This window comes from Lissotriton helveticus, chromosome 6, assembly GCF_964261635.1.
Source record: "Lissotriton helveticus chromosome 6, aLisHel1.1, whole genome shotgun sequence".
NCBI lineage: Eukaryota > Metazoa > Chordata > Amphibia > Caudata > Salamandridae > Lissotriton > Lissotriton helveticus.
The window spans coordinates 711,962,230-711,986,734 of NC_136067.1; the positions used below are offsets into that span (position 1 = coordinate 711,962,230).

Genomic DNA, 24,505 nt, shown 5'->3' on the forward strand with positions numbered 1-24,505 from the left:
TTCATAGAATGGACCCAGGATACTGGCCTTGGACGTAACAGTCCTGATCCTATTATTTCTTCTAATTTCTTCAAGAACCAATACCACGATTAATCTTTCTCGAAACTGTACACAAGCGTAGTTGGAAAAGAGGGTATATTGAAAGAGGCAATGGTAGCTAGCTGACCATAATGGGCAGACAGGAGAGAAAGCTGCAGCATAACAGACCATAAAGGGTAGGAGGGACGGATCAGGGGCATTACAATGGAACAGCCAAGCCAGGAGGGAGGTAATAGGGGTCTCCACATGGAAACAGAGGGCTGGGGGCAAGGGGGCAGGGCAGGAGCAGCAATAGGACCATGGAGGTCAGGCAGGATGGGCCCAAGAAGCAAGACACACCATGGAGAGCAACAGTGAGACTATAATGGCATACACACAGACCATGGAGGGAAGGTGGGAGGGGGTCAGGGGCAGCTAGCTGACCACACAGGGATGGTGGGAGTGGCAGTGGCAGCCAGAAGACCATGCATGGCAAGCGGGAGGGTTAATGGCAGCACAATGGCTATGATGGGCAAGAATGAGGGTGCAGGGGCATGCACAAAGGACCATGGAGGATAGAAGGAAGGGTCAGGACCTGGGCACAGACAAGAGAGTTCAGGGGAAGGGGCCTCACAACCAACCATGCGGGGCAGGCAGTTGGAGCAGTTGCAGCACAACAGACCAGGGAGGGCAGAAGGATGTGGCAGTAAAATGGACCATGGAGGACAGGAGGAAGGGGATAGGGGAATGGAATGTGGACAGGCAGACATCGGAGGGCCGGGGGAAGGAGAATAGGGGCAGCAAGCTTAGTACAGAGGGTAAGCAGGAGGTCAATGATGGGGCATAGAATTGAGCAATGGAGGGCAGGAGGAGTGGACTGGTACATCATGCTAAATGGACGGCAGTGGCAGCACATCAGACCATGCATGGCAGGCGGGCGGAGGCTAGTCCATAAATTCAGACAACAGAGGATAGGGAGGAGGTGGATCGGGTAGCAAGCTAACTGTTCAATGAAGGTGGGAAGGCCGGTGGCAGAACAACGGCCACACAGGGCTGTAATAAGGAAACAAGGACATGGACTTGGATAATGGATGGCTAGGAGGAGGGAAGGCAGGGGAGCAGCAAGCTTGGGTGGGGGCTGCACAATGCCAGGCCCTGCTTCCAACCCCCCACCATCCATTGTGATATGCATATCTTACTGAACGTTAAAAAATAAACTAGAAATTCTCAGAAAAAACAAAGATCACAGGGACGGTATAGGTAGACTCATACACAACCAGTGCTGACCTAACTATAACTTACGACCCCGCAATGTACTGCTGATGACATTACATCATTCCTGAGATGATCAGTTACATCACTCATGACATTACTCTTGACATCTCAAATGAGCTGTGAATCGAATGGAACTATAATCGCTAGAACTTTATTTAGGGATAGTGTGTGTACATTAACACCCCTTATTTTTCTTTTCTTACGTGTAAGAACTATTATAATACGCAACGTGCCCAGATTAATATGGCCGATAGCCTTTCACTTTAAACTAATGTGTAGTCCATTGTTTATGTTGATGTTTGCAATCCTAAGTATGTTTATTACGAATAAGTCACGTTGACGAACATACAGGTATGGCGGTCACGGGGCAAGATATGCTGAAATGACATTGTGTGCATATTAACAATTGTTTTCTTTTCTTTATTGTATCAATTCCTGAATTTTAACATAGTGGCCAGGCCAATATTGCCTCCAGCTTTTTGGATTAAATTAATATGTAGTCCTTTGTTAATGTTGGCAACTTTAGGCATTTGTACATTTAAATAAGGATGCTACAATGACGTCTTGTATCGCTATTAAGGTGCGAACAAGCCGAAACACGTGGATCACGTCCTTTGCAGAATAAATACTTCCAAACTACAACCTGAGTGCTGATCCCTTCCTTGTAAGAGTGAGAGGAGATGAAATATATATATATAAAATTCACTGAAAAAAACACAAGTTTCTGGGACATTATAGTTAGAAATTAGCATTTAAAAAACCTCAGAAATTCACTGAAAAAACCACAGATTTCATGGATGTCATAGTTAGTTGGACATTTCACTCGTACAAAACAAGAGAAATTCTGCCGTTATAGTTAGTTATAGTTAGTGTGCGCCCCTGTAATACACTGCTGATGACGTCACATATTACATCACTCATGACATGGTCAGTGGCATCACTGATGACATCTCAAATGACATCAGGGATGACATCATCCACATGATCATCTGATGCACCTCCTCACACCCTAAAATACAGACTACCATTCTCGAAACCATAGACACACCAATACTAGTAAAGCTACAATATTCTGTGCACTATGCATGCAGACCTCTAACTAGCTACATACTATTGAGACGCTCTTCTAAATACCCAGTTAGAAACTATGCAGTCTAGGAATCCTTCTGCCTGTCCCATGCACTTCTCCATTCACCCATCCAGCACTATCTACGTATCCTATCACTCCACCAATACCTAAGCACTGATAAATTCAGCACTCACTTTCTTTGCAACACTGAAATTACTCCAGTTATTAGTTGTAATCTTAAGGAATGGCGTAGTCACTAACACAAGTGCAGGTACAATATTTTGTACACTATGCATGCACACCTCTAACCAGCTACAAACTATTGATACGCTCTTCTAAATACCCAGTTAGTACCTATGCAGTGTAGAAATCCTCCTGTCTGTCCTATGCATTTCTCCAATCACCCATCCAACACTATCTACTTATCCTATTACTCCCCCAATACCTAAGCACTTATAAATTCACTATACACTCTGTTTGTAATACTGTAATTATTCTAGTTACTAGTCATGAAGTTATGGAATGGCCTAGCTACTAACACAAGTACAGCTATAATATTTTGTGCACTATCCAAGCAGACCTCTAACTAGCTACATACTATTGATACACTCTTCTAAATACCCAGTTAGTACTCATGCAGTGTAGGAATCGTCCTGTCTGTCCCATGCACTTCTTTAATCACGTATCTACTTCTATCTACTTATCCTCTCACTCCGCCAATACATAAGCACTTATAAATTTAAATGACCTAGGCACCAACACAAGTACACATAAAATATTCTGTGCATAATCCATACAAAGCTCTAAGCAGATACATACTATTGGTTCACTCCATTAAATACTGAAGTAGTACCCATGCAGTGTAGGATACCTCCTGTCAGTCTCAGGCAGTTCTTCAATCACCCATCCAGCACTATGTTCTTATTGAATCAGTCTGCCAATGCCTAAGCACTCATGGGACAGATTTACAAGTACCCTGCGCCACCGGTACATCACTTTTTGTAACGTAGTGATAGCACCAGGCACTCCTTCATATTTACAAGGAGAGGAAAAGCCTCCCTGCATGGTTTTTCTTCTCCTTGTAAATAAGACCCCTTCATACACAGAACTTTGCGTTGAAGGGGCATTCCATAGGTGTTGCTGTGGGTGTTCACACGCAACATCCATAGAACAAGACACATCTTCAGATTTATGAGAAATCGTAAATCTGGAGATCTGTGTGAATGCTACGCCATCCTAGAGTTGGTGTAGCAAGGCGCAGCGAGGAGAATTGTTTTCATTCCTCCACATTTTTTCCTCTTTCAATTCATGCTGCATTCCACAGCATACATTGAAAGAGGAAAATGCCTTTACTGGTGTCCCTTCCTGCACAAAAACAATCTCCACAGGACACAGACATCCTTGCACCATGGTGAAAGGGGGCCTGTGTCACCACATGGCTGCAGTTTGTGCAGCAGTGCAGAGGGAAGCACAGAGTGGCAACATATTCATGTACATATGTCACATCCCTGTGCTTCAGAAGTGCCACAGTGTAGTGCAGCTAAAGAGCTTGCAGTGTCACGCTGCAGTACTTCCTCATAAATCTTCACCTATAAATTCACCATATACTACTAATGCATTCTTTCAGTCAATCATGCTGTATACATATATTCAACCAAACTTTCACACATTACCTTGCAATTATTGGTGTTATAGTTAGCTGGACATTTCACTCGTACAAAACCATAGAAATTCCTCTGTTATAGTTAGTTCTGCTAACTATAACTCGTGCACCCACAATGCACTGCTGATGATGTCACAAATTACATTACAAATTATATATATATATATACAAAAAAGAAGGAGAGAACTCTGGGTAGTTCTCAAGTTTAGGTGGAAAGCAGCCCCTGTTAGAGCACTCTCAACACCAGCGACACTCTAGATCTGCTCACCTCAAATGTCTGGTTTCTATCAAAGTTTTTAAGCATAGGATTAGCACAGTGCTATCCACGCCGAGATAGAAAATGACAAAGTCTTTTGCAATTTATACAGCAAAGTCTTTAAGCATAGGACTAGTACAGTGCTGTCCTTGCTGAGCTGTAAAATTACAAAAAGCCATTTATCACTCCAGGCACAATATTACAGCTTTGAATTAGTGAAATACCAACTCAAGCCAACCTGAAATGAGTAAAAGCAACCCCTGACACAGTGTTTCGCTCTAATTAGAGCTCTTCAGAGAGGTATAGCTTTGTCCAGACACAAGGGAGCATATATATACACAAATCTGTGTGAGTGTGTGTGTGTGAAAAACACAGTTCTTCACTGTCGTGGTATAGAAATGAGTTGCGCTCCTGGTTACAATACAATAAGTTGTTTAATACTTTAACACAGCATCAGCAATTATCCCCAACACTTTCCAAGACCTTTCTGGAACTTGATCACAGAAAACTTCATTTTGGTTCTACTTTGCTTGTGACCATAATTGCTGGTGCTGTGTTAAAGTATTAAACAGCTTATTGTATTGAAACCGAAGGCCATACCGGCGTCACCAAATGGGAGAAGCATTGATAAGTACAAAGGCACTTTCGACAGATGTCTGTGTCATGTGCAGCTGTCCCATTCTCTCCATTTTCTGTATCCACTTAGTTTACCTGTTGTTTTGCTCTTTGGCAACAGTTTGTGTGGCTCCTGATTTTGAGAGACCCTTCAAACTGCACCTCAAAACATGTCTTTGGAAAACCATTTTGGTGTAACCACCGAGGGTATAACTGTGTAGTCATAGGAGACTACACACCTGTAATCAGGGCTTTCAGTGGGATGAAAAAACTAGAGGGTCTCTCAAAGGGGCGTGGCCAGTGTAATTAAGGGTGTGGCTTAAAAAAACATAAGCTAAAAAATGTGTGCTTAGCATAGTGTACCGCCCGACTTGTATTTTGTTGTTTCTGTCATTGCATCTAGATATATGATACAACAAGTAACATCATACCTACAACAAGTCAGGACTATTGGCTTTGACAATGGTTGTTAGTTGCATTTGATAAATAAGCAGCAACTATGGCTTGTTGTATATAATATTGAAAAAGCTTCCACTTAGAGCCCTGGTGATACCAGGACAGTGTTGCTGCTCCCGAGTTCCAAAAAGAGAAGAGAAATCCAGAGAGAAAATAACCCTCTATAAGGATTTCCCTTTTCCTATAATGCTCACCTGGCATGACATCATGCCGTATCTTCTCCACTAATGAGAAGTGAGCAGTGTGAGCACGCGCACATCGATGTGCATGCACTCACTGCAGTCCGGAAAAAAACGCACCGTCTGTGCCAGGGCACAAAACAGAACCCGATAGAGACCCGTTTCGAGGCCCCCTTTAAAAACTGCAGATGCTCAGACCCAGTGAGACCCGGCCCACTTAAAGCTCTGCATGTAACCTTCCTGCACATGCTGTGCCGGTTGGCAACATAATTAAAGTGTTAGGAGGAGAAGATCTGCCCTTAAAGCACAGCCTGCTGGACTGCTGGACTCCCCCTGTTAGTTAAGTCCAAAAAATTGGGACTCATGTGACCCTTTTTTTTTTCAGGAACATTATGAATAATGTCTTTTGCTTTAACGGGTTGCTAACATTTAGTTAGTGTTACTGTAACTATTCACATTTATTTCGCAAAGAATAACCATTGCAAGATGAAGATAAATGCTGCCCACAGAGGACACCCCTAACCCTTGTATCATCTTTTCACTGCTATTCACTATTCACTATTTCCAGGGGTATCTGAGGGAGTAGCCAAGGTTTCCCACCATTGCCACCCATGAAAAGTATAACGGTCACCAGCACACATGTAGTGACCACTGCAATGTCTGAGGACAAGAGCTGTGCCCCAGCAATCCCTGGACGTTCGATTTAATTATCAATTCACGCAGGTCAAGGTCTGACTCCAACTCACTCTCATTGGTGGGAAGCCTTGAGACCCTCACAGGTGAGTAGCGCGCTTTACAAATGTCTGATTGATTGATTGATTGAAGGGCGGCTCCAGCTCCACCTAATGCATATAGGCGACACAGGCATTTAAAGGAGATTGGATGAGAGTCGATTCATAATGATGGTATCATTTAGGTCATAAAAATCCCTCTGTATGGTACAATCTTCTTTTTTTTTTTTTACTAATACCCTTGTAATATGAGATACATGCTTCACCCCCTGCTTTTGAGATTGGGCAACTTGCAAACTTAAAATATAGATTGGCGCACATTTTATGTTTCTCGAAAGTTAACCACAAATTCACCCTTTAAACAAACACAAAGCACTTAGTTTTCGCAAAATGGTCTCCTTGTGTAATCTTTCAATCTTATCACCAAGTGAGAACCCCTTGACTTTTTAATGCACCGGCTCGTGATAGCCTGCTGCCAATGTCACCCCCAGATGATATTATTTACTGTCAATGTATGCACTGAAAAGTAAATAATTTATAGATCCATTAAGTGATTGTGCTCCATTGATGTCTATTATTAATGGGACCATTATCACCCGAGGTATATATTGGTGGGAATTCACTTTGCCAGGTCATATTTTCAATGGGCAGGTGACAAAGATATGGCATAAATAACCTGCACTGTACACATTCTAAGCACCTCTGACGCACAGGATCTGATAAGGAAACGTATATAAAGGTTTTCTTCCAGTTGTAGTAGTTGTACAACTTCGCTGACTCCAGTAGCGTCAAGATGAAGCTCTTTCTCCTGCTGGTCTTGGCAGCCTGGCATCATGCAGGTAAGCTGGTGAAGACTGTCCATGCGATGCGCCATTTATAAGAAGGCTTAGGAACATACCACTAGCATGAAAACCAGGACATCAATAGCTGAGAGCTGTAAGAATCCAGGGTCTTATTTAGAGCTTTTTACTCAGATTTATGTTTACACTCTGCAGCTTCTAGAAAATGTACCTATCATCTTCCTACACAGTCGTAAATGCGCTAATATTGAGCATCTAAATGAATCCTGGTGGGTCCCTTTTCTACTTGGGCAGGTGTGACTCGGAGGGGTGTCATGGCTAGCAGGCACTGTGTGAACAACAAGCGGCTTTTAGGATTTTACCAGAATAGCAAAATGTCTTTATTTATATGGATTTGAACAGCATCAGAATTGGCGAGGTGAGGGTCTGTGAGTGTGAATAAGCAGCGAAACTCAATGCCGCATCAGAACACAGGGATCTGAGCAGGTTTGACCCAAGATGCCTAATGTGTGCCCAGGTAGGTAGCATGCTTCGTGTCAATCCTTTGTGGGTTATGAATTGATAGGTAATCATGGACAGTCAGTGGATTTGGTGAGGGTTTTCTATGAGAAAAGTAGGTCAACAGAGACCTTTGCCCTGAAAGCCAACACAGGATTTAGGCCCGAGCCTTGAACTTGAGAGGGTTTCTACTGCAGGGGCAAAGGTGTTGTTACTTGTGTGGGTCCCTCTGTATGTGGGTATGGAGAAGAGCAAAAACATCCTGGCCCTCTGAAGGGGCTTCAGGATGACAGCTGTGAGGCCTACATACAGCCTGTTACAACATTATTAAATAAAGAAGAGCAACATGAATAATCAATACCATGTGAGTGAAGCCCACAAAATGTATTTTAAAGGGTTTACATTTAAAGAAACAGCTTTTCCTCAGCCACCACAACTAAGTCCTTTATTACGATGTCAGCGGAAAGCCATACGAAAGCTCGTTGGAGGCTTTCTGCCCGACATCATAGGTTTCTGTCTGACTGCCGTTTTATGATACTGGCAGTCGGAGATTAACCCATGGGAGTATTCTACTCCTCTTCCGACGGGCTCCTTGAGCCCGTTGGGTGGCGGGTGGAATTGTAATCCCAAAATAACAGCGGAGCCACCCCAGCTCCGCCATCGGGATTACGATGTTGCTTTCTGCCTGTCCTTTCATGGCGGTCTGCTCGCCATAAAAAGGCAGGTGAAAAGTGAGTGTGGGGGCTTCTAGCTGGGCCCCCTTTCACCTTGGCCCCTTGCCATGGGATCTGGGGGCACTTACGGTGCCCCCTAAACATCCCTGCACCATGTGGCAGGCACCACATGTGGCCTGCCACAATTGTGCAGGAATGTTTGAAAACATCCTTTTCTCTATTGCAGCTTATGCTGTGGCCCTTTTCCGGCACAAGCTGCAATAGAAAAATTTATATTTCCTGGCCCATAGGGCGGTCGCATCCTAATACTGTGGGTGGAACCATGACTAATAGTCACGCAAATCCATTCCCGCTGCGGTGTCGGTCTGACGCATCGTAATAGGGCCCTAACTTTTTGGGAGAAAGATCCTCATCCCCCAGGAAATTTGCTCCACATGCCAGAGGAAGCCATCAGGATACACTCCAGAGATGTCTGTGCTCATTATTTAAAATTATTTTCTAAAGATGTTTGAGAAGGACGAGTGGTTCCGTTCTGATATTGCATCGGCAACATTTATTGTATGAATACATTGAATCCCAGTGAGACAGGGTGCTTGCACTCTTCCGTGACACAATCATTCATAGTATTCCCAGTGTTAATGTCAGGATCACTTTTCATGTAGTCATTGTCCTTAGGCAGGTCCCACAGCCCTTAATCGTGTTAGGGGAGCTCGGTTTCCACCTATTGCCGACCGTGGCTCTGAAGGAAGTTATACATGGTAGCTTATAGGGTGTCGCAAGAGCTGAACACATCAACCATTTGTTTTAAAATGCCACAGAACGGATTAAAAAAAGGAGCAACTTTGTTTATCATGTTCCCCTCAATTGAAACCCACAAGGCCTGCAAAATATCCACCATATCTAGTACTAACTTATATAGCACTGATCTAATCTGAATTTAAGTGTAGAAAAAGAATTAAGCACCTTGAAAACTGCTTCCCCATGTCCTTTGAAATTTCTCTTGACTTCTGTCTTACAGCTGCCTACCCAACAAAGGTCCAAAAGGTCGAAAATATCAATGATATTATCAATGGATACGCCTGTGCCTATGGGAGCATCCCCTGGCAGGTACTTCTGACATACAAGACAGACAAAGGAGATCACTTTTGTGGAGGATCCTTGATCAATCAATGGTGGATCGTATCAGCTGCACATTGTCAGGGCATGTGAGTGTCTTTAACTCGGTTCATGCTAAATGTCATTGAAATATATATGTTTTAATGTGCTCTACAAAGATTGCAAGAATCACACTATCTCACACATTTTTTCCCTCAGACATTTTCTTGTGCCTCCCTGACAGAGAGCATTTATAACAGCTCTTGGTTGGTCTGAGAAAGGTAAAAAGAACCAGTACCAGAACCAGTAGCACTGATCGGTTATTAGAGTAATCTTTTTATGATTATACTTCTGGATTTTCCCAGAATTTACCTTGTTTTAGAGAGCAATGCTTGTCTGTGAGACACACCTATATCTTCAAACATTTGTGAAGATGAACATGTTAATGCAGGGTCTTGATGAAAGCCTCTAAGCACAGATGTTTTTCAGTCAGATGCATTGGAATTGAGTCGGCAGTAAGCTTTCCGAATGGGCAAAGGTCATGAAACAAAATGCTTTTTGTGGGAGAGGGGAAAGGATAGCTCTTTAGGATAATGAGGCCGCAGACATAACATACCACAAACTGAATGTAGGTATTCAAGAAAACCACCTAAAGCAAATCAGCAATGATTATAGGGCATCTTTAAAATAGTTATGTAGACAAAACTGGATTTCAACACTTCTGCTCTCTTGCACCGATTCAGCCTTCTGGATGATGCTACAAAGATGTTTTACATGTCTCTGCCGTGCTAACAGAATGTATATGACTTCTATTTGGTCCAGCCTTAGTGGAACACCCCAGAGCATGCTTCAGACTTACAGGCTTTCAACTAGCGTGATGTCTGCATGATGTTTAGCATAGGTTTTGTACAGAAAGGATACCCTTCCAGTAGAAAATATCATGATTAGGCATAGTTTAAAACCATTTTACCTTCACATGTGTGCCGTACAGTACATCACACGTGTAAAGTTATAAGGTTTTTTGGGAAAAGAAAATCTTTCTCAAACGGTATCCCAGCCTCGAGGAGTTGTACATTTGTGGTGCAAAGTCCTGTCTGCCTTTTTTAAAAGATAAGTCTTTGCATCAAATTCCATGGGTGGTTGCTTGGGTATGCCCCTGTACCACCCATGGGAGCCCCCCTTGACTCATTAGCAGCAAATGCCCAGGAGCTGCTTATATCGAGTGCTTGAGAGCTTTCTCTGAGTATGAACTCATGATTAGTGTGTGAGCTGTGAGCATGTAGTCACCTTTTCTTCTGCCGTGAGTTCTCTACCTCGTGGTGTGCTTCTATTTTGACCTTGCTCGAGTTTGAGCACAGGCTTGTGATTAGCATTAATACTCTGATCATGTCGTAAGGAGCTGTTTCTATTACATATGCTCTATAGGTGTATTACATGAACCTGTAGTGATCACTGGCACATGTTTTATGAGTCCATCTCTGGAGTGCTTCTGTTGCCACTGATTCATGCCAGGAATGAATGGGCATGAATTGGACGCAGACTCTGATCAGAAAAGGGCGCCTCATGGAAGAGCTTGCCCTCAAAAGAACGTAAAATTACCTGCAAATATTGAAGGCCTGCTCATGTCAAGTACATAAGGTGTTCTCTGAGCATGCTCTGTTGATTAGTGTTTCTTTCCTTAGCATGTGATGAATAGGTTTTTATGTTATGCATATGCTAATCGTGAGATCGGTTGTTATATTTGGTTGGGCACAGTTGTTTGGGTCACATATTTTGAGCATAGGCCAATGTTTAGTACCTTTTCTTTGATCATGTGGTGCTAATCTGTCTCTATTGCAGATGCTCTCCTGGTCAGTTTAATTATGTATTTAGCAGGGCACAGGGAAGGGAAATAGTGCTAGAAATGCAATCTAAGGGAACAGTAGTGACTCATGTTTCAAGTTGTATGAGTCCACTTATGAGTGCATTCTTTGCCAATGATTCATGCTAGAAATGAGTGAGCATGGACAGGAGAAATTCACTTATTAAAAATTGATGCCTCATTAAATGGATATATGAATAGGTGAGTTAGTGGGTGAAGGAGCAGCAGCAGCAGGAGTGGAGACCAATATATGCACTCACCAATTGCCTTATTGACTCATCCATCCTTACAGTCATCTATTCATCCAGCCTTCTGTCCTTGTATTCACGTACCATTCACCCATTGATGCAATCAACCATTCATATATATACTCAGTTGTCTCTACATTTATGCATCCAGTCGCTCATCCATCCTATGCACAATAATAAACCCCCTCGCTCTGGGACTCTGAACTTTAAGTAAAGCCATAACTGCTGGGCACAAAGAACACCGACTCTACTCTGAAAACAACATTTATCAGACTATTTTCTGTTGAGTAGAATTGTTATCAAAGCCAAGTGGTCATGAAGATGGTAGACATTATAACAAACAGAGACCGCAAACGGGGAACCTACCTCTCAAGCGCCGTGAACATCAGCCAGATCATAGATTTTAGGGTTCCGCTCTTGACCATTATCAGTCTTAAATTATGAGGATGGTTTCCACTGTAGACAGAGTTGGTATAACCTTCACGTGGGGTTGATCTGTATATTAAAAGCTTTAGAGGGCATGAGTTGCACCGATGTTTGGATTTTGCTGCAAATCTAGGTGTGGTAAAACAGAAAAACTTGGAATCCAGCTTCTACAGGAAACAGGTGTTTACTCTCACTGATACCACAAGTATGTGGAAAAATCAGGAAAAATGTCAATGGGTCTTGGGCAATGATGCGTTTCTGAAATATTATCTACATTACACGGTGGCATACAAAAAATCTCAAAGACTGCCATCCTAAAACTCTACATGCTCTTCTCTATTTTCTCCTTCTCTTTTGACTCCATACACACTACATTACTCCCTACTTTTCTTGCAACTCCGTATGCATGCATTACATCAATCTCTACCTCTTTACACAACTTTTCTTCTATATGTCTATCTCTGACCCTGATATTTAACTTATTACCTTCTGTTTCTACCATGAGTCTTGTCCTCGCCCAGTGAACGTCTCTGCCTCCTAAAAGTTGCCGCACTCTACTATCCTCAATATTTCTTCAGCTCCACAATGTATTTCCACTATGCTCCCTCTCCCTCCCTATGCCTCTATCACTCCCTACATCTTTTTTCTCTCGCTCACTCTATGCATTTCTCTCTTTTATTTTTACCAATGTTTTTTCTTTGATAGACCTGGTACAATGGTTGCCCGTCTTGGTGAACATATCATAAATGCGAATGAAGGCACTGAACAATTTATTAACGCTGCTAAGCAAATCCCGCACCCGAATTACAACCCTAAAGTTTTTGATAACGACATTATGCTGATCAAGCTAGCCCAGGCGGCACAGTACAACCAGTACGTACATCCGATTCCACTTCCATCCAGCTGTGTGCCCGCCGGCACCTGGTGCACTGTATCCGGATGGGGAAATACGGTCACTAATGGAGGTAAAATGGAGCAAATATATATGTTCATGTCTATGTAAAGAGCTGCATGATGCCTGTTTTGTATTTCTATATTATTTTAGCCATTGTGCTTGTGTCTGTGCACATTACTGCCCATTTGTTTGAGTATGTTCTTCAGTATAAAATGTAAGTACAGAAGTTAAGATTTAAAGGGATCAAATCTTAATATTTACCTGTTTTTCATATATTGCTTCATGCCACACATCTATAATGTCTAGGTGCTGCAAATACTTTTTCCCTGCATGGAATCACAACGCGGTCATTACAACGGCCTCGTTGTGATTCCGCATAACATTACTCCGGCAAGTCGGAACAACGACCTGCGGGGGGGGGGAGGGGATTTAAAATCCAACACCTTCCCTAGTGTCCGCACAGACTGGAGTTGGAATAGTACATTATACTATTCCAACATCCAGCACCCCCCCCCTCAAGTCGTTGTTCCGACTTGCGGAGTAATGGTATGCGAAATCACAACTCGGTCGTTGTAACGACCGCATTGTGATTCCCTGCGGGGAAAAAGACTGTGGGATAAAGACATAGATTTGCTGCAAATAGCTGGTATTACTAGTACCCAATTCAAAGGTACTCTATTTACCACTCTGAAAAGCATGGAAGGTTGGGCTGCCCGTTCTGGCATTTCGACCTATGATCTGAGGGTCCCAACAGCCTTCAGTGGAGAGCATTTGGCTTTTTGAGGAAATTTGAAATTTGTATTCCATTCCAAGCTGAAGCAAAGAACAGGCATCTACTTTGCCAAGTAAACGGTTTTTGTTTTGTGCGAGTACCTTCACAAGATATGACCAATGTATCTAACAAGCTACAAAATATACTGGTAATTTCTCCTTTGTTCCGTCACATAAATATCGGCCATCTTTTGCTTGTCTGACCTTGATTCGTGAGCATGGCAACCATCTGGGCGTTCCTTTAGACTCTGATATCCCAAGAGGATCCAACCCTTATTGTCCCACCAAGCTGATCCGTCTCACAAAAAGCTGTCTGCCCCACATGTCTGAAATCCTCATATAAAACTATTCATTGTGTTTCTAAAGCAGTCTAAGGGACAGATGTAGGAAGGCAAATACCGGTCAGTAACGGACGATTTCGGCCGTTACTGACCGGTATTTGGAGTTTGGGATGTAAGGGCATGTTAAAATACAGATTCAGTAATTTTACCGAATCAGTAAAATACCGAATCGGTATAATTACCGAACCTGTATTTTGACATGTAGGTAGCACTGTAATCAGTGCTACAGGGGTTTAAGAATTCTTAATTTACCACCAACTAGAAGTTGGTGGTAAATAATGAAAACCCTTTAAAAAGCATTTCTTTTGCTTTTTAAACAGTGCCATGTTGCAGACAACATACATGCCCTAAGGGCATGTATGTCTGCAACATGTGCACCCATGCACAATTGAGGGGTGCAACAGGGTGTCAAAGTGACACCCTGCCACCCTTCAATGTTTCCCCCAATTACCGAATCGGTATTTACCGATTCGGTAATTGACATTGCCCATAGGAATGAATGGCAATTACCGAATCGGTAAATACCAATTCGGTAACTACCGAATCATACCGATTCGGTAATTAAATCGGTAATATTACCTACATCCCGATTGCCAGTTCTTAAATACCGAATCGGTATGATTCGGTATTTAAGAATCGGTAATCTGGGATTACCTACATCTGGCCCCTGGTGTATTATCTTCACATAAGCTCTGTGGATAAAGCAGCAAGATGAGGGAAAAGGATGGGGGATAAACTGTCAATGACACTTCTCTGGCAGCAATTGCCATGCTCACTGTTCATGCGACTTCACTGTTCCACTTATTAACTGTTATAGCAAATACAATCAACCTAATGCTTGTACAGATTCACAGTCATCAAAAAAATAAAATAAACATGTCATTAAAAAATAAACACAATTATGCCGTTTCTAGGAATCACTGGATTTACAATTTTTCAGGGATGATGATATTGGCAGGAGACGGCCGTGATGTATCTAAGGAGAAAAATGTGTTGTTTAGGAAGACATTACATTTCTATTTCGTGCATTGCCCCACTAAAAAAACATAAACTATTATAAACACATCTCAAGACCACAATTTTACAAACGAGACTACTCGTGTGAGCAATCTAGAACCCGCCCATGTTTAGAAGTATTTATATTATTCACAGGCAGTGGGTTGAACATACTCTTCCAATCGTCTCTAACACTCTCTGAACTTCTCCAAATACGTCTCACTGTGATTCTATACCTTCAGTCACGTGTGTCCCCCCAGGCCATGCAGAGCCTCAGGGAAGATCTGGTCCTTCCAGATTCTTGGGTCCTCCAGTGGACCTCCCTCCCTCCCCAGAAAAGTTCATCCCAACCCTCTCTTTTAACCCAAGTCTGCCCTCAGGTCCTACTTCTACCAGCAGCCCCACTGCTGAGCCCGGCCCCTTCTATGAACCTGTTGACTCCCCTAAAATTGGTGTGCACCCCGAGTATCGACCCCAGAATACCGATCGGACAAAATATCAAGAAACAATATGGTCAAGTAAGTAATCTAGATTTTCTTTAACTAACTCCATCTATATATACCTACGCAGTACATATATCTTCAAGGTTTGTAGATGTAGAGCTAAGAATATGAAATCTATACGTCTCTATATGCACTTACCACTCGATGTTTTGATCTTAAATATTGTGACCTGGATATTCTTGTACCACGATATTTGGGGTCAATATTCAGTAGTACAATACTTAAAATTGCAATGTTTAATAATGTATATAGTCTAAATATGTGATCCAACTCATAAAAATGCTGTATGTATGGCTTAGCCTTCCTGGTTCACATAGGTAAACCTAAACTTTTGTGTATGATAATTTTTTTTTTTATATTCACAAACTACTTGTTTAGTTTAACTAATAGTTGTTTACCAGTGTGGAAAATCCGCACTTGTGGTGCAGATTCCACAAATAGAAAGATAGGGCTGTCCTATCTTTGTATGTGCGGCGTTCCCCACCCGGACTGTGAAATCTCCGCAGTCATAAAATTACTATTAGTAAAATTAATCTTGTAGTTTGTGAATACCAAAAACAGTAAACTTGCACAAAAGTGTAAGTTTACCTTTGTGAATCAGGCTCAGTTAGTTTATTACTTAGTGCTGTAATCTGGTGTGTCCTGTAGGTTATGAGTAACAGGAACAACTCGGCCTTTATTGCTTTGGAGGATGAAAACTTGAGGTCTGTTATATTCTGAAATAGTCTATTATTTCCTCTGCTTAGAAACATACTGAGGTATGGAGCACAATGTAAAATAAGTTATAATTATTCATTTATAGTCATCTGCCTATGCTGCCATTTCTCAGCTTCCATCCTTAGATCCCACTGTTTCAGTTTGTCCAGTGTGTCTGTGAGAAATGCTCCTGCTCCAAATAAATGATTCATTAACAGTTGTGTCTTTTCCTTCTTCCAGTTAATATTCCAAACGCTCTTCAGTGCCTGAATCAGCCGACCATCTCCAGTGCACAGTGCCAGCAGGCCTATCCTAAGGAATACACAAACAACATGATGTGCTCTGGCTACATGCAGGGCGGGTGGAGCACTTGCCAGGTGAGAGGGGCGGCTGCTTGTGGTTACAATACATTAGGCCATGTTCCACGTTACAGACCACGGTGCCTGGAACATGCTTGGGACACCTCGACTGTACTGGAATATGTCATGAGCGCCGCTGTAGAATCTATGCCATTTTATCACATTATTTGAAAATATCCATCATTTTCTCAATTTGTCTTCTCAATTTGTCTTGTGCAGAAGAATCACTTCTAGCCTGTGCATATGAATTTGATCCCACAGCGCTTCCTGAGAACCATTTGTGATGGGTACTTATGCTCCACCACTTTCAAACATCAGTAAGCACCATACGGTATCCCTGGTCTGGTGGCTCAGTGGACTAATTTATCCACTACAGGAGCCTGTGTTCGACCTCATGGTCACAGGTTCAAATCCCAGCGGGTCCACTCAGCCTTTTATCCATTTGAGTTTGATAAAATGAGTACCGTTGGGTAACAATATACATCTGTTATTTCAGCGCCAAGATGCCCTGTTCCTGGGGTGAACGTGCGCTTTACAAATACTTATGTTATGAAGGAAAAATAATGCCCAATTTCTTACTGGTAATCTTCTACACACTCGCTTCAACTCTTCCTCATGGTAGTCCTTCTGTGATGGTAACTCAACCCCTGAGATATCCAGCGTGTAACCATAATGCTTCAATTTATTTTTAAAATTAGCTAAGCCTCCCTCTATGGGAAAACAAAGAGGGTCAAACTCCTACAAGAAGTCTGCAAGTTAATAAGCCAAAATCAACAGATCAATGCAACCACAGTCACAATTGGAGAGGAAGCCGGACTGGGATGAGGTACAGTAGGTTCCAGTGTATTGAAGAACACCACAGGTAACCGGGCATTGCCAAGTAGTCCCTCTTTCTCATCACAGTCCTTATCTATCTGGACATAGCAAGCAAACAGAGGCGTATTACACATGTAAGATGCAATGCAGAAACAACAAAGAAAACTAGAACAAATAAGTAGAATCCCAAGGATCAAAAACGCAAGAGGCAGCCAACCAACAATGAAGTACTCAGTGGAAACCAAAGGCAGGGAAACTCTCTTTCAGCAAGCCTTCACAGTGTCCTGCACAACAAAAGACTGATAAGAATGAGCATCTGTCTGAGCAGTCAGAGAGATACTACTCAAAATAGCCAATGCAAAAGAAAATACGTCATACAATCGAAAGGTCCACATAAGGCAAAAGAGCCCTGAAGAGGCCAAGCAGCCCTACCATTGTAAAGCAATGGTTAAAGACTAAAGCTTCTGGATGGAGCACAAGATAGAACCCAAGCAGAAAAGACCGGGACAATAAAGCAACTGAGCCACAGAAGTTCCAAAAGTAGTTCAGCAGATCAATCATTATGCTGGCCAATCAAACCAAGTGACGGACTTCACCAAAAGGACCGGTCAACGAAAAGAGACCAAAGTAGCTTGATTACCCTCTGGGACTAACAGCAGCGACCCAAGGGATTGCGAGCAAATGCCACAGCTGCTAGAAATGCAAAAAGAACAATTGATGGACCGAGTACTGAACAATGTCAAACATCCACCCCAGTACAGAGATTGGGGCCCAAATCCATTGTTTTTTTGCTCACCATGCCATTTCAGTTTAAACCCAATCATATGCAAATCTGTCTTGACCTTGCTCCCCATGGGAACAGTCCAGTCCGAACTGCCAGTCCAGGTCTTAACTGGAGCAGAAACAAGCATCCTTGAATGGTTTCCGGGTATCACCACTCATCGACCAGGCTAGCTTGACTCCAGTGGCATTGAGAGCACTGGACCCACGTTGGGACATACCCATCCCACTCGAGGGGCAAAATGCAAATAGAACAATTGATGGACAGAATGTCTACCATCCACACCAGTACAGAGATCTGGACCCAAATCCATTGTTCTTTTGCTCATCATGCCATTCCAGTCGTACGCAAATCAGTCTTTACCCTGCTCCCCATGGGAACAGTCCAGCCCGAACTGCCAGGCCAGGTCCTCACTGGACCGGGAACAAGTATCCTGCGACCAGTTTTAGGGTATCACCCCTCATCAGCCAAGCTAGCTTGACTCCAGTGGCATGGAGAGCGCGGGAACAAAAAGAAAAATTGATGGACAGAATGCTGAACAATGACAAACATCCATCCCAGTACAGAGATCTGGGCCAAAATCCACCGTTTCTTTGCTTACCATGCTATTCCAGTGTAAATCCAGCCGTAGGCACATCAGTCTTGACCCTGCTACCAATGGGAGCAGTTCAGCCCGTACTGCCCAGACGAGGGTCCCCTGCTCTCTGTGCCACTGGATACAATATAGCCTGGCTGATGAGCAGTGATGCCTCGAAACTGGTCCCAGGATTCTTGTTTCCGGTCCAGGGAGGACCTGGCTTGGCAGTTTGCGCTGGACTGTTCCCATGAGGACCAGGGTCAAGACTGATTTACCTATGGCTGGGTCCAATCTGGGGTGGCGCGGTGAGCAAAAGAACGATGGATTAAACCCAGATCTTTGTAACTGGGGGTGAATAATTGCATTGTTCAGCATTCCGTCCATCATTTGTTCCTTTTACAGCTGGTAGGAACGAACTCCCAAAAGCAATAGAGAGCCACACCACTTAAACACCTGATGGACCTGGCAAACAACAGGGAAGGATTAAACCCCTAATAACATGTGAAGACAGTATCAGCATTCAAAGCGGCCACAACTGGTAGCTTGAAGCAAAGATAACTCAACACACAAGGCAGCCTCAGACAGAAAACATGGAGGAATCGAATCGTATAGTCTATATTGACATAGATCTCATCCCCAGCACAACCAGCAGCACATATGGAACAGTCCCACACCTCAAAAAATGGCTACCATGGCCAGGCAGCACTGGAGAAGATGGCAGGACATCGGGCTACAAGGAGCACTCTGAGAGCAGGAATGAAGGATGAAAGAACAAGAAAGTGAGGGGCCTGTGGCATAGAAGGGACAGAGAAAGACTGGAGTAGAAGATATCAAAGCCACAAAGAAGAGAGTATCTAGTTCCAAAGGTGACCCTAGGTACATTCTCCACAAATGCAACATTTTCACTTAGTGAACAAAGAAAACAAGTTCGACAGAAGGAACAGATTCTCTCAGCAAACAAGGAGCAAGCACAGAACTGAGTTGAAACAAGTCCAAGGAGACCCCAAAAGCCACATGAGATACAACAGAACAAGGACTGATAGGGACTGCACAAAGGTAGAAGTGGACAGGAGTACCATACACCAAAAATGCAGAACGGGCTTGAAGCAGCTATAAATGGCAGAATGTAACAGTGACATCATGACCAATGAGTCCAGGAACAATAGGCCCAATTTAACCAGTTCCCAAAATGCAAGGACCAGAGTCCAGTGCACTGACTTCAATACACACAACCTCTACAAAAAATAGAGTGTGACATGGGAAGGAGTTTCAACACAAGTTATTTGCCTTTGTGGTCAGGCAGGAACTCCTGTGGGACGCTGCTCCTTGTATACTCCTCCCATGAATGGAAAGGATATGGGTTTAAAAACGATATGCACTGTTGCCAGTCCACTGAATAAGATAGGTGTACACGAGCTGGTTGGTGTAAATACAATAACATGAAAGTCACATTAAGGTTATATTTGTTTTCCACTGCAATTTCACTATTTTGCTGAACGTGAAAGGCTTTCCTAAACTTAATCCTCTTTACAAGTTCTCACTGCAAGCGCCCCATTGCAAAGAGAGAAGACTGCTGAAGAAAGCTCACATCACTGAAGTTCCACAGCAGTAACATGTTTAATTTCACTATTAGAGAGTTTTCTCCCTGGGTGTGGGGAAGTTTTTTTGCTGCCTCGCACCACCAGGTGTCTCCTGGGGTGACAGACACAAAAAAAACATTAGGCCGCCCACTGTAAATGAAGTGGGTGGTGTGATTGCTTCCCTCTGATGGCATCTGCAACGTCAAGTCCTTTGGAGGTAGCTTTTCCTCAAAAGAGCCAATGTGGTCTCCGCCAATGGGAAGCTGACAGTTCACCTATCTCTAAATGGGATGGATAGTCATTTCGGCGGAGAGTGTCTCATTTGGGACGGCTACCCTGTCTGCCAAGCTCTAAATCAACCCCTTAATTGTTAGCCTTTAGTTTCACATTCTTTCACGTTTACAGAGTGTTTTAAAATGTTCAATTTTCAATATTGCTTTTTTATGTTTATATGTTTGATTAATCTGTGAATACTATCGAATGTTTTAAACATTTGCAGACCATCACCCCCCTCCCACCGATCCCCCTCCCCCGGTGGACCCCAGGTTAAGAACCGATGGCTTGAAGCATTGTTCTGTTTTGCTGGCTTTTCAGTTCAACACATAAAATGTACATCACAATCCTTCTGTTTGGAAACCTGAGCAAAACACAAGACTTCAAGTCTATAGGGATTTGCCAAAATGCACAAGATTGCTTGTGGCTTTTATTTAATTTAATCTTTCAGGCTGTGAAATCAGAATTATTTCTTCAAATAACACTTCCTGGTAATGACATAGCACACTTTTTCTTGTACAAGATACAGTGAAGCAGAGACAGACTTTCACGATGGCCACAGCACTATCTTTCCAAACCAGCCTTTCTCTGAGGAGTTAAATACCCACACCAAGATCCACCAGATTATCTAACAGTTGGTGCCTATGGCAAACATGAATTACAAATTGGGAGCAGGCATTTCGTGGTCTTATATTTCCATTACAACAGCCTTACTTTTTTTAACCAAAGGGACTCTCAACAGTTTATTTAGGATTCCATAATTTACAACAGTTTACCCAGGATTCTATAACCCTGGGGTGCATTTCTAGCCCAGTCCTTCCTAACTAAGAAAGGCTGGCTCTGCCACCTTGGGATTTAACTATGTGACCGTTTCTTCTCATGACTGGTATGAGGTGGTCAGTTGTGTTTAAAGCAAACATTTCCCTGTGTACTTCTGTAGGTTGAGGTTGTACTTTAAGATACTTGAGAGAGCTGCAAGAGCCCTATCCATCTTTCTGATTACCTATTTGCCTTCCATCTTTTGCACTCAATCAGAAACAGGCAACCTTCCATGAATAATCCTTTGTTACGTAACAGACAAGGGGTCCATGTATACCTGGCAAGTGAATTTACTTGCAAGTCCCAAACCGTCCTTTTTAATTACATATAGGTCACCCCTATGGTAGACCCTGGACAGACCATGGACAAGGTACAATGTATTTAAAAAGTAGGACATGTACTTTTAATTTTGACATGTACTGAAAGTGAAATACATTAGACTGCCTTTTGACATTTTATGAGTGTAGTTTCCAATTGGTAAAAGATATGAAAACCAATTTTGGTTTTTAAATTGCAGTTCTGAAAATGCGCTCCATCGTGGGGGCCTGACTCTTCACTTTGTCCCGGTCCACTGTGACCAATTAACTCTTTGAGCACTATTTGTTTCAAAGTGCTATTTTTACATTGATTCATTTAAAATTCATATCTCGACTTCTACTGATTGTATTTTATTTGTTTTGGTCTTGTTTTATTTTTAAAACCATGCTCTATTTTCGTAAACTGATGTAGAGTATTTTTGTGGTGTTTTCACTGTGTTACTGTGCATTGTGTTGCACAAATACTTTACACATTGCTTCTTACATAAGCCTGCCTGCTCTGTGCCAGGCTCCCAGAGGGTGAGCACAGGTTAATTTACAGTATTTTACTGACTTACATGACTAGGATTGTGGTTCCTGCTTGGACGAGGTGCATACCTCTGCCAACCAGAAATGCAATTTCTAACAGGGTACTACTGTAATTCTCTGCACAGTAAGACAGTGCCAGTCTGTGCTGTTGCCAAGAGTGCCATGGCATTGATGAGTTCAGCCCCAATAGCTGCTGAGGTGGTGGAAGCACTTTCTGCCACCACCTTGTGGCATGTTCCGAGTTTATTTCTGGCGCAGCAGGGATTTATCAGCGAAAAGCATTAGCCAGCAAGATGGGAGGCCTTTTAGTAAAAACACACAGCAGGTAAATTACTAATTTTTCGCACAGGTGCCCACATGGATCATGATGAAACAAGGAACACGAGCAATTGGCAAAGGAGGGGACGGTCTTGTTAATAGATACATGGGTTTATGCCATTATGCATGGGGGAAGCTACACTTGTCCCATCCCGACCTGTCAGATCAGAGTGTTAATGTGGGCCTGCAACATCTGCAAACTATGTGTACACCAACACAATGGAGAATATGGGTTTTGTGCTACAATTGTAAGCTGTGTATTTAGATTATATTCCTTGTATATATGGTCACACCATGAACCTTTCCCAAACCACTACTTGGTCTCTTTCCCATCATATGAAATAAATAGTATGGTTGGAGCATTGGATAATAAATGAGGAATATGCAGAGTGAAAATAAACACGTTTGAATACAACCTATAATTTCTTTAAAAATATAATATAAGCATATTAATATGGCACTGACAATGTCTGTAGTTCAGAAAGTGTGCCAAAGGAGAAAGATTCCTGCTTAAAATACTGCCATAACTGTTTCCGTATCCACTAAAGGTTCTTAATTTTCTAGAGAATAATAAGTCAGAGGAAAGGGGTCTGAAACCCTGTTCATCCTTTTTATTGTTAAATAGCAGTTGTTATTCTTCTACGTGACATGCCTTTGACAGAGTCTGCTGGCTCTAGTTGTAGGCTTTGACCTCACAATTCAACAGTGATAATTTATTAGAGTAGTGATGTCACAATTCGACTGCACCTGGTATGAACTGACGGTAACAAGCTAGAAAGAGTCTGAATGATTACATTGATTAGCTAATAAATGAGCTAACCGATAAATAAGGTATCTCGCATTTTCTACATGAAATCACTGCAAATGTAAATATTTAGAAAATTCTACATCAATCGGCTACCCACCAGCCCTATTTACGTTCAAGATAAATATATTACATTTACTAATGCACAATCTTTCTGATTCCACTGCAGGGAGATTCTGGAGGACCACTGGTGTGCAACGGCGAGCTTCAGGGAATTGTCTCTTGGGCATATAATTGCGCCCAGACAGGCCACCCAACTGTATTCACCAAGGTCTGCAACTATAATTCATGGATCTATCACATCATGTCTGAAAACTAATACATGGAAAGTGTACAGGCAATATTAATGACGGTTCCATGTAAAAATGTCATAAGGAAGTACATACTTATTAACAAACGTTTAATACCAATACCCTCCATAATACCAGTGCTTAATTTGAAAATTCGTAAGTGCCAGAGCCCTCATCAGGGGTCAACTGCAGCTTGCACCACTCTTTGCCCCTGCCAGAGCTGCCAATGACAGAGCCTACGCAAACACTAACCATCACAATCCTACCAGTGTGACAATTCAAACTATTTCAAGCCCCCAAAGCTATAAGAATGGCTTGGGAGGCACTGTTTAGTTGTTTGGATGTTTGCTGAATTGATAAACAACTGTTGTTCTGCTCAACTCTAAATCACATAAACAGTGCTACCATGTGTCAGACTGTAATAAGTGCTGGTGTTGACAATTAAGTGCGGGTGCCAAGCACCGGAAAGGACTGGCTCAAATTAAGCACTGCATAATATCCATGTATGATTCAACATGTTATACCTCAGGGGGCACTATCAGGAATTAGATGTCGGTACGTGCTTTATGGCTGTCACGATGTCGCCATTTGTCTCATGTAATCATGGTGGTGGGCATTGCACTTCAAACCCAATGTGACAGAGAAACAAAGCATTTATGCACACAACATACTGTTGGCGTGCGCATTTGTGATATCACTAAAACATATTCTGACATTTCTGGTCATGCATACCGTACAGAAGATGTAACCCTATCTCTACAGTTAAGCAGTAAATTACATATTGTGTGCAAATTATATATACCTTTGTACTTCCCAATTAAAGATATTTCTGCAACTAACCCTGTATATTCATTTATGATGCACCCGGAGCATGCTTGTGTGTGGTGGGCTGCAGCCTGAGTGTCTGAAAGATTTGCAGGTAGTGTAAGTGAGGAACCACAAGCGTATGCTTGGGGGACTGTGAGTTCTGCATATT

The 24,505-nt window shown here is 42.6% G+C and overlaps 1 protein-coding gene across 1 annotated transcript; it reads left to right on the forward strand.

Moving 5' to 3' along the window:
* Nucleotides 1-6,951: 6,951 nt before the first annotated feature.
* On the forward strand, nt 6,952-24,368 carry LOC144762904 (trypsin-like). Its single transcript, XM_078648201.1, has 5 exons — nt 6,952-7,101; nt 9,253-9,439; nt 12,570-12,829; nt 16,307-16,443; nt 23,409-24,368. Exons 1-5 carry the CDS (start codon nt 7,056-7,058, stop codon nt 23,556-23,558), a joined length of 780 nt encoding a protein of 259 aa, XP_078504327.1. The 5' UTR covers nt 6,952-7,055; the 3' UTR covers nt 23,559-24,368.
* Nucleotides 24,369-24,505: the final 137 nt, after the last annotated feature.